The following is a 15,070-nucleotide window of genomic DNA, read 5'->3' as shown; positions in this document are numbered from 1 at the left end:
AATTATTATTCTTACATTTTAATTCTAGTGAGATATAATTTATTCAGTGCCGGCTAAATAGCAAATTTGCTATTTTGCCGGTGCCGGTCAAATAGCAAATTTGCTATTTAGCCGGTGTCGGTCAAATAGCCACTGTCTAATTTATAAATGTAGCCATATCAATGATAAGTCATGCCAGCACAAAAGGGCTGACTACTGGGCTGGTGATACCCTTGGGGGAATAAATCTACACCAGCAGTGGCATCGACCCAGTGGTAGTAAATAAACTCATCATAGATACCAGGACTAAATCTTGTAAAACGCCAGACGCGCGTTTCGTCTAAAAAAAGACTCATCAGTGACGCTCGAATCCAAAAAAGTTAAAAATGCCAAATAAAGTACGAAGTTGAAGAGCATTGAGGACCAAAATTCCTAAAAGATTTGCCAAATACAGCTAAGGTAATCCATGTTGATAAATATTCTGTATTAACTTCACACACATAATACATGATGGTCTAAACACATGGATTCTAGATCGATCTAGGTACTGGTTTTGTTTGTATCATCTTAATAACGTTTTATAATGTTTCTCTATTTGTCTTTGTAAGTTATCAATCTAAATACTCTTAAAGTCCATTTTTAGCTCGCCTGGCCCGAAGGGCCAAGTGAGCTTTTCTCATCACTTTGCGTCCGGCGTCCGTCGTCGTCGGCCGTTGTCGTTAACTTTTACAAAAATCTTCTTCTCTGAAACTACTTGGCCAAATTAAACCAAACTTTGCCACAATCATCATTGTGGTATCTAGTTAAAAAATGAGTGGCGTGACCCGGCCAACCAACCAAGATGGCCGCCATGGCTAAAAATAGAACGTAGGGGTAAAATGTAGATTTTGGCTTATAACTCTGAAACCAAAGCATTTAGAGCAAATCTGACATGGGGGTCATATTGTTTATCAGGTCAAGATCTTTCTGCCCTGAAATTTTCAGACGAATCGGACAACCAGTTGTTGGGTTGCTGCCCCGGAAATGGCAATTTTAAGGAAATTATACCTTTTTTTGCCATTATCTTGAATATTATTATAGATAGAGATAAATTGTAAACAGCAATAATGTTCAGCAAAGTAAGATCTACAATTAAGTTAAATTACTAAAATGGTCAGTTGACCCCTTAACGGAGTTATTGCCCTTTATAGTCATTTTTTTACCAATTTTTCGTAATTTTTTGTAATTTTTTACAAAAATCTTCTCTAAAACTACTGGTCCAAATTTAACCATACTTGGCCATAATCATCATTGAGGTATCTAGTTTAAAAATGTGTGCGGTGACCTTGCCAACCAACCAAGGTAACATAGGGGTAAAATGTAGATGTTGGCTTATAACTCTGAAACCAAAGCATTAAAAGCAATTCAGACATGGGGGTTAAATTGTTTTGCAAGTCAAGACCTATCTGCCCTGAAATTTTCAGATGAATCCAACAACCGGTTCTTGGGTTGCTGCCCCTGAATTGGTAATTTTTAAGGAAATTTTGCTGTTTTTGGTTATTATCTTGAATATCATTATAGATAGAGATAAACTGTAAACAGCAATAATGTTCAGCAAAGTATTGTAAGATCCACAAATAAGTCAACATGACCAAAAAGTTCAGTTGACCTCTTAAGGAGCTATTGCACTTTATAGTCATTTTTTAATAATTTTGTAAATTTTGTAAATTTTTGTAAATTTTGTAAATTTTGTAAATTTTAACAAAATATTTTCCTCTGTAACTAATGGGTCAAGTTCATTACAAGTTGAGATAATTGTAAGGAGCAAGAGAGTTTAGTAAAGTAAGATCTACAAACACATCACCATCATCAAAACACAATTTTGTCATGAATCCATCTTTGTCCTTTTAATACATGTATGCAGATAGACCAAGATGAGCGACACAGGCTCTTAAGAGCCTCTAGTTTATCATGCGAGTGTAAAAGAATATTATATTCTACTGAGTAGAATTGTGAACTAGGAGTCAATACGTTCTTGCTCCATCGCTCTTTGTCGCTTTGAAGGCAAAATGCATGTTATATCCTCAGCCTTAGCAATGTGTAACAGTAATTTGAATTTCAAAATGACCGAGTGATCACCGATGTTATTTCGACGCACTGGTCAACTGCATGGTAGCGAATCACGAGACTTTGACATAATCATTAAGATATAACACGTAATTACGAGCGAATAATATCTTAATGCGTAATGAATTTTCGTATAAAAATTAAATATACGGGAAATGGCAAAGTTAACGAACTCTAATCTGATTTTAAAATACAGTTTATATATATCTTTTTAAATTCAGTAAAAGGGAGGGGGCTTACGCCATCTACTCCACCTCTGGATCCGCCACTGGCTTATCCATTGGAAGGCTATCCAGTGTGTATTTGTTTATTGCTCAACCTCTGGGTAGCATATAGTCTTAGATACAAGTATCTTGTCTAAGGGAGGGCTGTAAAAAAATCACTGATTCAAACGAAAAATTCTGAAATTGACATTATCAAGATGCTTGCTTTCTTGATTGACAACACTTGTGTTATGTTTGGAGGACTTGTTTTTCAACAAACAATCAACCTTCAAATTGGAACCAACTATGCCCCTATTCTTGCTGACTTTTTCCTTTATTCTTATTAGGCTTACTTCAAACAGGAACTTCTTATGAAGAAGGAAAAGAAGAAAGAAAAGAAGTTAGCAGTACCCTTTAACTTTACTTTCTGCTTTATAGATGATGTTCTCTAACTAAATAATTCAAAATTGGTGACCATATTGAACGCATCTATCAAATTGAACTTAAGATGAAAGATACAACAGATGCAGTTAAGTCTGTCTCATATCTTGACTTGCATCTAGAAATTGACAAATTTACGCGAAAAAGAGATGATTTCAGCTTCCCAATAGTGAACTTTCCATTTCTAAGTAGCAACATTCCAGCAGCACCTGCATACGGAGCATGTATTTCCCAATTGATACGATATTTCCTGGCTTGTATTTCCTATCATAATTTCCTTGATAGAGAGTTCCTGATCATTAGGAAGCTTTTAAACCAAGAGTTCCAAATGGTGAAGTTAAAATCATCCCTTCGTAAATTTTACGGACGCCACCATGCACGAGTTGGTTGACCGTTATGATATATAATCGTTAGAGACGATAACGGATGTGCCCGATGTCGTAATTATAATCCAGTCGTCCCCTTATCACGAATGTGACCTATCAAATAAGACTTCACGGTCACCTTGTTTGAACTAACATGAGAAACACGACTGGTGCCAGATGTGGTGCAGGATCTGCCTAGTCTTTAGTTGTCTATGTTGTGTATTGTGTACTATTATTTGTTTGTCTTTTTCTTTTTAGTCGTGACATTGTCAGTTTATTTCTGTTTATGAGTTTGAATGTACCTCTGGTATCTTTTACCCCTTCTTTGTTTTAACCAGTGGCCTAAAAATAGAATGGAAGCAGACAACTAAAGCCTACATGAAAAGGATCCAAAAACTTTCGCAAAGTGACGTTGGCATTGCTTTGTGCATGGAGAAATGCAAGCAAACATTGTGATAAAGTTTGTAGCTGTCGCGTTGGCAATCATATCAGCCTGTGTTAGACGATTTATAGCAGACTTTATCTTTCACTGAAATGAATTAGCTTGTGGCTTAACTCAGCTAAGAACCATCTAATTTCCATTTATAAACATGATATAACAATATTATAGTAATGTGAATATTAAACAAGGATTAATCCATTGTAAGGTAACCCTAGGACAAATATTATCGTGATTATGTTTCTTTCTATAAAAAAATGTAATGGTGCATTTCATTTCATTTTCAGTAAATGTCAGATTTGGGAAAAAACATAGAGCACAACTTTTTACGGATGATAAAAGAATAATTCCATCTTTCCAAATTTTGTCTGACTAAAAAACCCATCAATTTTCTCATTTACATTTTCATTTTGCCGATTAAAAAATGGAGTGGAACACTATTAAACAAATACCGTAATTTGTTTCTATCTAATAGCTGAAAGTGGTCCTTTCACGGTACACTAAGAAAAATGTACATGCCGATTAATTTACATGTCTCTATACCTTTCAGTATATTTATATAGCGTACTGGGTCCGAGACCACAATTGTCGTATATATTGTCCCTAAAGTTGACAGTGGTTTACTTGTTATAATTTTTATACCCCTTCCAAATTTATTTCTCCATGTTTAATACCTCAAATTGCAAGTAGGGGGTTGAAATTACACTGTAAAAAAAGTTGGGTCCAGAATTTTAAAGGAAAGTAGTGATTTGGTCCAGCTGAAAAAGGTTAAAAATTAGCACTTCGGAAGCCGTCAAAAGATTCCAAGACGCCCTAAACATAAAATTGTCCATATTTTGAGTTAGAACCGATGAAGTTTTCTATAATGTTGATATAATTTGTCCCAAAAGTAGTACAACACACTGTAAAAGTTTCTTTGAGAAAGCACAGGTGGTATTTTTTTTATTTTCATTTATGTTCTAAAAGAAATGCACTATGAAATAATTGTGGTCTCGTACCAGCGGAAATCTGTGTATTTACTTTTTTCATAGACATGTTTTCCGAAGGTTAAAACTTAATGACCACGCATATGACTCTCTTTCTTAACATCTCCGGCACTGGCGGGTCCAGAATTTTGAAAATGGGACACTGACTGATAAAGAGGGGGCCGCTCCAGTCATGCTTGAAGACTTCAAGTGATTCCATAAAATCAACCAATTTCTTTTTTTTTCACAAAAGAGGAGACAGGCAACTTATATTTGTTCCCTTGAGTTTCTGCTTTATATATATATGTGTTTTACAAATTCTACGTGTATGTATTATATTCTTAAATATAAAGTTCAAGTTTAGGCAGATAAAATTGAATCCGCTTGCATACTGCTACACTAGCTCAAACTCTATAAAGTTCAACAACTTGTAGTAATCAGCCGAGAACCAGTTTTTTTTTTAGTTTTGTCAGCTGGGTGTGAGAGCTGATACTGAGCCACTAGTTCATTTGATATCTTGAAATAAGATCGGTAATTATTTTTTTTTTATATATATATAAATTTCCTTCTTTTCATTTAAAAATTAATAAGCAATGGTCATCAATGTTATACCTAAGTAGTGACACCATTCAAGACTCATCATAGATCACATCTAACACCGAGTCTAACACATTCTAAATTTACTAATGAATTGAAATGAGACCGGGATCTGCATACCTATATTGTACCGAACTTTTTTTTACCTATTCAGGTAATACTTCCGGTTTTGGAAATTAAACCTAAATTCAAAATATATGTGTAAATTGCTTAATTGTAACTGAAAACAACCTGTACATTTGAAAGAAGTAAGTACTAAATTAATATATGAATGAATTAAACTGTTAAACGTGTTTTAATGATTAATTCATTCTCAGAAGTAAAGAGGTAATTTTGACAGATTTTATAAAAGTGACTCAGTTATTAACTTGAAAATAGCATTTATAACAATTGAATCTCTTGTGTTTGAGTCTCTTGAGAGAACTTTAAAAGGAACAAAGAATAAATTACAATTTTAAAATATAAAAAACTTAATAACTTTTAGTGTTAATAAAGTTTTCATAATGATAAACTGATAAAGTTATTATCATTAAGACTTATTATGTGAGCATGTTTCAAAAATAACTAATGACTCATTGTCTAATTGTTTGAACAATTATTAGGTTTTATTAAATATTGACAATCCCAAAAGATTTGTTTTGTTGATATTTAAGCAGAATGATCGTGAAGATACACTGTACATGTATCTCATTTACACAAATTATATTAGAACATCATCCTACCTCATATTATAATGAGGGGTCCTGATCCTGAAATCCTGGGCTTAAAAATTTGAAATCCTGAGGTCCCAAATTTAAAGAAATTTAAATCCCGACATTCCGAAAATCGAAAAAGAATTCCCAGATCCCGAGAGGATCAATCCTGAAATCCTGAGCTTAAAAACACCCGATCCCGGAGTCCTGATAAAGATCCTCTCCCCCCTCTACAATAGAAGTGGGTACCACTCGCACACATATATTACCAATATCAAAATCATACAATAAGAAGCAGTTTATAATTACTTAAGGAATAAAATAACATGTTTTTAATAAAACAACCATGTCATGTCTGTATAAATGTCAAATAAATTAATGTGAAAGAAAGAAAAAACTTGAAAAAATATTAATCATTTCAATTCAGTATTTCATTAAAAACATTTAAAAATTTAAGTACTGAAGTACTAAACATCAGCATGATCAGATGACAGCAAGTTCTGGTGGATGGTCACAGGTTCTTGCTTCAGAAAAAAAACCCATGTATATATCATGTATATTTTTTTTATTAAAGTTTAAAAGGGCTCTTAAGCTGTCAACTTCATTTTCACTGTTTTGACTCAAATTCTCATTTGATTTATAACAATGTAAAAAATTTATCCTAATCATAAAAAAGTATAAAATTAACAATATACAGTGCATGGGCTGAGTAATGTGTAGCTTGGTTTCATGTGTATTTTAGTCTAGATGCCTTCTACTTTAAAGTCGAGTTGACCTAAAAAAAAACTCTGATTGCCATATTTATAAGTGAAATAAACATAAATATAGATATAAATAGATATCAGACTCGTGCATTTGGATTTTTCTAGGTCTGTTAAATCATTGTAAATTTCAAATTATAGATGAAAAATATATGTTAATCATAGTTTTTACCTGTCTTAGCTGTCTAAGAAGGATTTTTTTGTGGATTGAATCAGTCCATCAAATGAGATATCTTTGTTTCACTTCCAATGTTGACATTCTTTCCCTTTAAATAATTGAACACACACAAAGCATACACAATGCATGCAGTACCAATCTCTAGCTAAGGGTCAAATTGAAGACCTCTCAACATGCTCAAGGTCACATCTGATGTAAAAATTGCAATTGATCAGATCATTACTAACAACTTTCATTAATTAGTAATACTTCAATGTAGGCTGAGCAATTGCACAATCTTCATTTCCAGTTGCTAACTAAAAGTTGTTGCCATTCGTTAGACCAAGGATTTATTTGGATACAGTAGTCAATATACATGTACAAATCCTTGTTCAAATTAAATAATTGCTGCAAAAAAAGCTTCAATATAGGTTCTGACAATTTTAAACAATTCAAATGAAAAACTAACAGCCTGATTTATAAAACGTTCAACTAAAAGATTAATAAAAACAACTTTGACAGGCAGCAACCAATAACAACAACTTTGTAATTTTAATAAACTTTTATATTTACAATATCTTTGTAGATTGCAGCACTACATGAACCAGCAGAATGCTTTCCAGACAAGCTTTGAAGATTTTTATGACAATTACCAATGTTTTATTCTTCGTAAGTAGATAAAAAATCATGTAGTACCATGTATTTGATACCAGTAATAATCAAATTAAATAAACGTAAAAACACATATGTATGATTTATCTGTATTGACTGGACACATATATGTACTAGAAAAGTGAGATACGTGTACAATAATATACATTATTTAGATCCTATAAATGCCATGTCTTGCAATTTATCAACTGTACATTTTGTATATGCTTAGATGTCCAATTTATGTGATTTACAAAATGACTTGTGGATATAAAAAAGATAATGTGGTACATGTATGATTGCCAATGAGGCAACTCTCCACATGAGACCAAATGACACAGAAATTAACAACTATAAGTCACCATACAACCTTTAACAATGTGCAAAGCTCATACCGCATACAGCTTAAAAAGGCCCCGAAATAATAAATGTAAAACAATTCAAATGAGAAAACTAAGGGCCTAATCTATGTACACAATGTACAAAAAAAAGAATGAGCAACAAATATGTAACACATCAACAAACGACAACCACTGATTTACAGGCTCCTGACTTTGGACAGGCACATACATTAATTTATGTGCCTATTACCTCATAAATTAGTCAAGTAAATAATTGTATTAAAAATTACACATATTACAGAAAATAATGTATGATGACCATGTTGACAGATTTGTGAATTGATATGCTGCCTACAATTTTATTAAATAACCATAACTAAATAATATTGCTTAGTATGATTTTTTCCTTGACAAATGTTTTGTAATTTCACAAATCTTTCCATCTCAGGGATCACAAGCACTTTGATTTCATTATCTGATCATGGTGTGGTACTGAATAAAAATATCATAACATTATACAATGAAAAATGGTCACTACTCCCCAGGTTAGGCTTAATTTTTCAGTATTTAGTTCATCCTTCTCTAATAGAAAATCATGGAAATAATTCAGAACATGTCTTAACAAAATAATTGTTTGATTCATTGTTATTAAAACTACTGGTAGCTGAATATTTGGAAAGGTTCATGCCTAGGACCTTCAATGCAGTATAATGAAGAGTTTTAAAAAAAAAAGGTCATAGTCTGAAACAGTTTGAACCATAGAATAACTCCATTGTAACATTAGCACTTAATTTTTTCAGATTATAGCGGGAGTAATGTTAGGAATAGGAATATGGATAGCAGTAGACAAGATTTTCATATCAGATATAATTGGCACAGACCTGTTTAATGCTGGGGCATATCTTATGATAATATGTGGTGCCGTCCTCATACTGATATCTATATGGGGATGCCTTAGTACTGTACAAATGAAGAGAATGTATATAATGATTGTAAGTTATCTCCCCTTGTAGAACTTTTATATGATTTTTTGTTATCTCCCCTTATATACCTTTGTTGTAAGTTATCTCCCCTTATATACCTTTGGATGATTGTAAGTTATCTCCCCTTATATACCTTTGGATGATTGTAAGTTATCTCCCCTTATATACCTTTGGATGATTGTAAGTTATCTCCCCTTATATACCTTTGTATGATTGTAAGTTATCTCCCCTTATATACCTTTGTATGATTGTAAGTTATCTCCCCTTATATACCTTTGTATGATTGTAAGTTATCTCCCCTTATATACCTTTGTATGATTGTAAGTTATCTCCCCTTATATACCTTTGGATGATTGTAAGTTATCTCCCCTTATATATCTTTGTATGATTGTAAGTTATCTCCCCTTATATACCTTTGTATGATTGTAAGTTATCTCCCCTTATATACCTTTGGATTATTGTAAGTTATCTCCCCTTATATACCTTTGGATGATTGTAAGTTATCTCCCTTATATACCTTTGTATGATTGTAAGTTATCTCCCCTTATATACCTTTGTATGATTTCCAGTGAATGTTGTGTTACAGTTGTTTTCAAATTTGTTTCATGAGAAAGTGTTTAAGCCTTAATATTCGTGATATCAGAGAATGGATTCATTTCTTTTTTGTGGGTACTGAATGTCATGGATTGAGGAAAAAAAGTATTTCGTGGAGATTGGAATACAAATAAAAAGATGTTTTATGAGTGCCAATGAGACAACTCTCCATCCAAGTCAAAATGTATAAAACATAAATCATTAAACATGTTAAAGGTCAAAGTACTACCTTGATTTGCATAATTCAGCATAGAAGCCTAATAGAAATTGTAGTCTTTGTTAAACATTCAAACTATCAAATGTTTATGACTAAGATATTTATTTTCTGTTTTAGTATTTTGTAGCTGTTCTAGTTTCTTTAATTATGTTAATTGGTGCAGGAATTATGGCAGCAGCTTTTCAAGGAGAAGTAAGTAACACATCTGATATGACCTTTAAGGGTAGTAATTAATGAATACAGATACTCATCATAAAGAGTGTTCTAACTAGGATTGAAGAGCAGATGTGCACACTTTTAAGATGAAGGGCACATTAATGTTGTTTCTTGTTGGAAAAGGGACAACTTGATAATGTTTACTAATAAATAAATGAAATAATTAGATAAATTATTGTTATTTTGTTGGATTTATGGTATTTCTGGTTGTAAACATTTTATCCATTAATAAATTACTTTCTATGTCAACAACAAAAAATGTGTAGGACAGGCCTATAAAGAAAGAGAGCTAAACTAGAAAGGATAGTTTTTTGTCACTCTATTTAGGAAGAAGAACAAAAAACTGTACATCCAACTTGATTTTTTGGTTACACAATGTGGAGTTTCCAAACTGCCTGACTAGATTGGCTTGAATGCTGGTTGAGAAAAAATGAACATTTATAATTCAATTCAATAACTTAAAAATGAATTGTGAAAGTACATGTAGGTACTAGATCAGTTATATGACATCATTCCTTTGTAGAAATGTAGTCCTTGGAGATTTAAAAGTGGATATGTTTTTGTTAACAGTTATTAACTATTTGACTTGACCTTTTCAGATAAAATCCACCATGTTAACTTCTATGAGAGCAACATTACAAACATATTATGGCGGAGATGGAGCTAGGGCAGATACAATTACACGCTCTTGGGATGAAACTCAGACGTTGGTAAGTTGTGTCATCTAGAATAACATGTGTTTCCTATATCCTTCTACATCATTTGATCTCTAGTGCAGACCGGTTTCATTGTGGTTTTTCTCTAGTGGAGATCGGTTTTATTGTGGTTTTGTTAGTTTTAACATATTTATTTATAGTGAATTGGGAAACAAGTTGTTACAACTTATATTAATCCCTTTCCACTTTGCAGGTGCAAGTGCTGCCCTGTAGCAGGATTAGCCTGCTCTTTATCGAAATCTACAAAGGTGTATTTTACGTGCAAGAGATATTGTTCTCTGTACATGGGTCAGTGATTTATTGCCCCCTTCCAAAGGACTATCAGACCATACTTACAAATGGTGCCAAGGGAGAGCTGAAAATTCAGTCTCTGAAATTTTCACCCTGGAGTGGGGATCAAACTGTGGTTTTGTTATGTGACTTGGTCAAACCTAAGACTTAGTATTTGTTGCTTCTCTATGAATCACACAGCAAAAGTAAGATAAAGGACTGGTCAGTTTGGAATTATTTATTTAAGTATGATAAGACTTCCTGTAGAACTGTTATTTTTTTTTTAGAAAAAAATAGTGGCAGAAGAAACAAAGAAAATATTCAAAACATATATTAAAATATTATACTAAGTGCAAGTATCAGGCCAAAACTTTTGAAACATGGCAAAAAAAAAACCACTGTTCTACCAATCATATTGTCCTGAGTTAGAAATGATAGGTTTTTCATTTCTCTGTGTCTGTTTAAAATATCTAAATAACTTTTAGCCAGAATGATAGAAAATTACAGAGTTATCTCCTCTTTATTGAAAATTTCTTGTGCATTTAAACCAAATTTTATCTTGAATTACCAGAACAGGGAAAAGAAACAATAATTTTGTTTATGCACCATTATCCATTCTGAACTTGAATTACTGGTCATGTAAAGCTGAGTGGGTTTTCTGTTTGTCATGATTTCGCCACTTTACCTGATTCTTAGACAGATTGCACCTATGTAGTAAAGTAACTATCAATAGGCATGGCAAAAAACCCCAAGAGAAGACATACAAGTAAAAAACACTACATCAAAAATTAAAAACTAAGCAACATTACAGTGCTCCTTCAGAGTAAACAAATCCTGCTCTAGATATGACACCTATCATGAACTAGCTTTGTCAATATTCAACAGAGCATGCCTGTTAAGTGTAAGGAAAAACATATATTTCATATACATTTGTGTAAATGTTTATTTAAACATTTTATTGTCCAGTAAATGCATGTATTATTTGCAACTAGTTGTTGGGGCAACCATCAATCAATCTGTATTAAAAATTTCAGCTACGATGTTGTGCAGTAGAAGATCGAGATTACAGATTATATAGAGAGTCATGGTATTATAAAACACAAATAGGTTAGTCAGTAGTTGAAATATTTAGATATATTTGAAAAATAAGGACTTTGGTGATAAGAATTGTATTTTGAATGAAAAAAGAATACTTCTGCTTTAATGTTGTCTTAGATAATACAATGAATGGTCAGGTTAACAAAATCAGGAAGAGACTTAAACAAATACAAAGTCCATTTTTAGGTAAAGATTGCACGAAATTCAACCAAAACCTTGTGGGACTGACTTGATATCTAAATGTTCGAAGGCTTATCACTACCTTTTTGATACACAAAATATAGTGCATTGATCAAAACATTCTATACAACCTATCCATGAACATTTCAAGAAATTTATGGATGTAATCTATGCTCAGATATTCAAGGCACAAAATATTGTTACACTTGTCAAGAAAATGACATAACTTTTGCAAGGTGCAGGAATCTAATATCTGTTCTAAAAATAGAATGATGTCATTGTTAACAACATCTTTAAACATTTGGAGTTATCTTCCTTTGTCTAGAATTGCTGTTAAATCAACTGCAACCAATGCAATAATTAATTTTACTTCCCACTAATAAATTGAAGCAATCTTTACAATTCAGTGCTGAGGGGGGGGGAGGACCTTTATCAGGACTCCGGGATCAGGTGTTGTTAAGCTCAGGATTTCGGGATTGACCCTTTCGGAATCCAGGAATTCGTTATTTCGGGATGGCGGAATTTAATTTTTTAAGTTTGGGACCTCAGGATTTCATGTTTTTAAGTCTGGGATTTCGGGATTGGGACCCCTCCTACCCCCCCCCCCCCCCCCTCCTCAGTGCTTACAAGCACTTTGATTAATTGAAAATAGAAGCTTTATGAGTTTTGATGAGACATTGTATGTAATAAATGAAAATGATTTTATGACAGAGCAAGGTGTACAGAGAGGAGAAATAAAGTATGTACCAGAATCTTGTTGTCAGTATACAGAGAGATATCAACAGTATCTTAACCTGCACACATGTCAGAAAGCTACACATATGGCACCAGGGTCTGATACAGACAGGGGAAATAATGCTGCTTTATATTACACAGTGAGTAACACTTTCAAGAAAAAGGGATTGATACTGGTCTGTTTTACCATGGAAGTAATATTTAAAAGGAATAACAAAGACTAATTAGCATGTATCAACGGCCTGCAGAGCTCTGTACTAAAATCATATGATATTATCCAATTATAGTCCAGAGCTCCAGATAAGAATTCACAAATTGGGTTTTTTACCCACCATTTTCATATATAATTGGGTGATAAAGTTTTTTAATTGCATTATCAATTCCAATTCACCCCTCATGTTAATATCAAATTGGGTTTTTCACCACCAAGCTCTTTAATATATAGGGTTTTTCATCTACAACACAATATTGAATATTTAGGCAATAGCAACCTCAGATTTTTTTCCATCTTAAATATGTTTCCTTCTTAGTTTAGCTGTTTTATTTGATTTAGGGTTAGGTTTAGGGTTATTTGCTAGCTGTTTTATTTGGTTTATTCACTGAGGAGCAATTGTAGGTTTAATTTGTGTTCCGTTTTAAACCTTCTGCCAGTTTTGTATTTTCTCATATAAACTGTAAAAAAAAACGGATATGTGTATTCACAGGCACTCGTCTTATACCTTTATATAATAAATTCTGAGACCAGTGCCTGTGTGTGTATTCATTAATTAACCGTAAAATGAAGAAAAAAAAATAGTATTTAAGAATTGAAGGCTTCTTTTTGTAAATTTATTGGGGTGTAAAAGCGTTGACCTAAGTACATTTTATTTCCGCACTTCATTCTAAAAAAATTATGTACGTACGGTCAACGCTTTTACAACCCTATAAAGTTACAAAAAGAAGCATTCAATACTTATAATTACATTTTTTAGCTATGATCATGAAAACACGAATTTTATATATTTTATTATTTAATTCACCTGTGCACTTTATTGTTGGAGCACGTGTTATCATGAATGAAAAGTTGTATTGAGCAATGCAACTGCTTACGGAATAACACGTGATGTGCAGTTAGCCAATCAAAATAAAATATTATAATGAAACATACATCTAATGTAATTAAATAAACTCTAATTATACTTGAACGTTTTTGTTTTATTGATTCCAATTTTCATAAATCTTGGTTTAGTTGTCCTTTATTAGAACTTTTAGTTTCTGATGATTTATCATGTCATAATTGATTTGGCCTTTCACTTTTTCCAACTGATTTCGTTTTTGAGGAAACCCTGTTTTTATTATCAATGTTCTTGTTAAGGTACGCACACACGCCCGTGTGTTCGATGGACGCTTCCTGAAAACACTGGCTGTGTCTTGTTATCATAACTTTCCCTCAGCTTTTCAAAAGAAGCAGAACAGACATGCTTCTATTCAATATTTTTAACGGACATATCCCGAGCAATGCGAAAAAATATGACTACATGACACACGCTAATTGGATAAACGCCGAGAAGATCGAAATGTTTTCAAAAACACGTGTACCTATTGAGCAACGGAAAACTCTAACAGGGACCCATTTCAGCTACTTGATGTAGGGATCTATTTTTAGAACGAAAGGAAATTTCCAATTATAAATATTATAAAAATAGTTTACGCGACGACTGTAAATAGATAAGGGTAAATAACGCAAATTGTAGCCAATAAAAGGGTTGAGAACTCATGGTTTTGGCATGTAATTGGGTTTTCCTTTGAATTAATTGGGTTATTGAACCCTGCAATGGGCAATTGCATTGGGTTTTTTATTATTTGTATTGCGTGATCACGCAAATATGCAGCTTATCTGGAGCTCTGATAGTCTCAGCGGCAAGACCCCTTTGGTTACTATCTGTGATACCTCTTATTCCTTATCAGTCACATGATTTTATCAAGTCCGGTAGTTATAAAGCACCTGTGTGGAATCTGAGGTTTATTAATAAGAAGGTGTCTCTGTAACATATAAAACCTCTACCTTCAGAAAGAAGTCGTATGATGTAAAAAACTTGAAAAACAGACCAGAATTGTTCAAACTACAACAGTTTAGCATGGAAAATTGTATTTAATAACGCATATTTTTGCTTTTTACCGTTTGTATTGGTATCACGTTGGCGTCGTCATCGTCTGAAGACATTTGGTTTTCGCACTCTAACTTAAGTAAAAGTAAATAGAAATCTATGAAATTAAGTCATAAGGTCTATGACCAGAAAAGGAAGATTGGGTTTGATTTTGGGAGTTTTAGTCCCAACAGTTTAGGAATTAGGGGCAAAAAACAGGTCCCAAATAAGCATTTTT

At 32.8% G+C, this 15,070-nt stretch overlaps 1 protein-coding gene across 1 annotated transcript in view; it reads left to right on the top strand.

Moving 5' to 3' along the window:
• Positions 1 to 5,238: 5,238 nt before the first annotated feature.
• Positions 5,239 to 15,070, top strand: part of LOC139481594 (CD82 antigen-like) — a 16,034-nt gene continuing 6,202 nt past the window's right edge. The window contains exons 1-7 of the mRNA XM_071265033.1: positions 5,239 to 5,343; positions 7,292 to 7,374; positions 8,498 to 8,689; positions 9,609 to 9,683; positions 10,307 to 10,417; positions 11,728 to 11,800; positions 12,683 to 12,846. Of these exons, the coding sequence (XP_071121134.1) occupies positions 7,318 to 7,374; positions 8,498 to 8,689; positions 9,609 to 9,683; positions 10,307 to 10,417; positions 11,728 to 11,800; positions 12,683 to 12,846 (672 nt within the window). The 5' untranslated portion in view covers positions 5,239 to 5,343; positions 7,292 to 7,317. The remainder of the gene's footprint in view (positions 5,344 to 7,291; positions 7,375 to 8,497; positions 8,690 to 9,608; positions 9,684 to 10,306; positions 10,418 to 11,727; positions 11,801 to 12,682; positions 12,847 to 15,070) is intronic.

Source organism: Mytilus edulis, chromosome 7 (assembly GCF_963676685.1).
Source record: "Mytilus edulis chromosome 7, xbMytEdul2.2, whole genome shotgun sequence".
Taxonomy (NCBI): domain Eukaryota; kingdom Metazoa; phylum Mollusca; class Bivalvia; order Mytilida; family Mytilidae; genus Mytilus; species Mytilus edulis.
The sequence above is the reverse complement of the archived record's forward strand: the minus strand, read 5'-3'. Positions and strand labels throughout refer to the sequence as shown.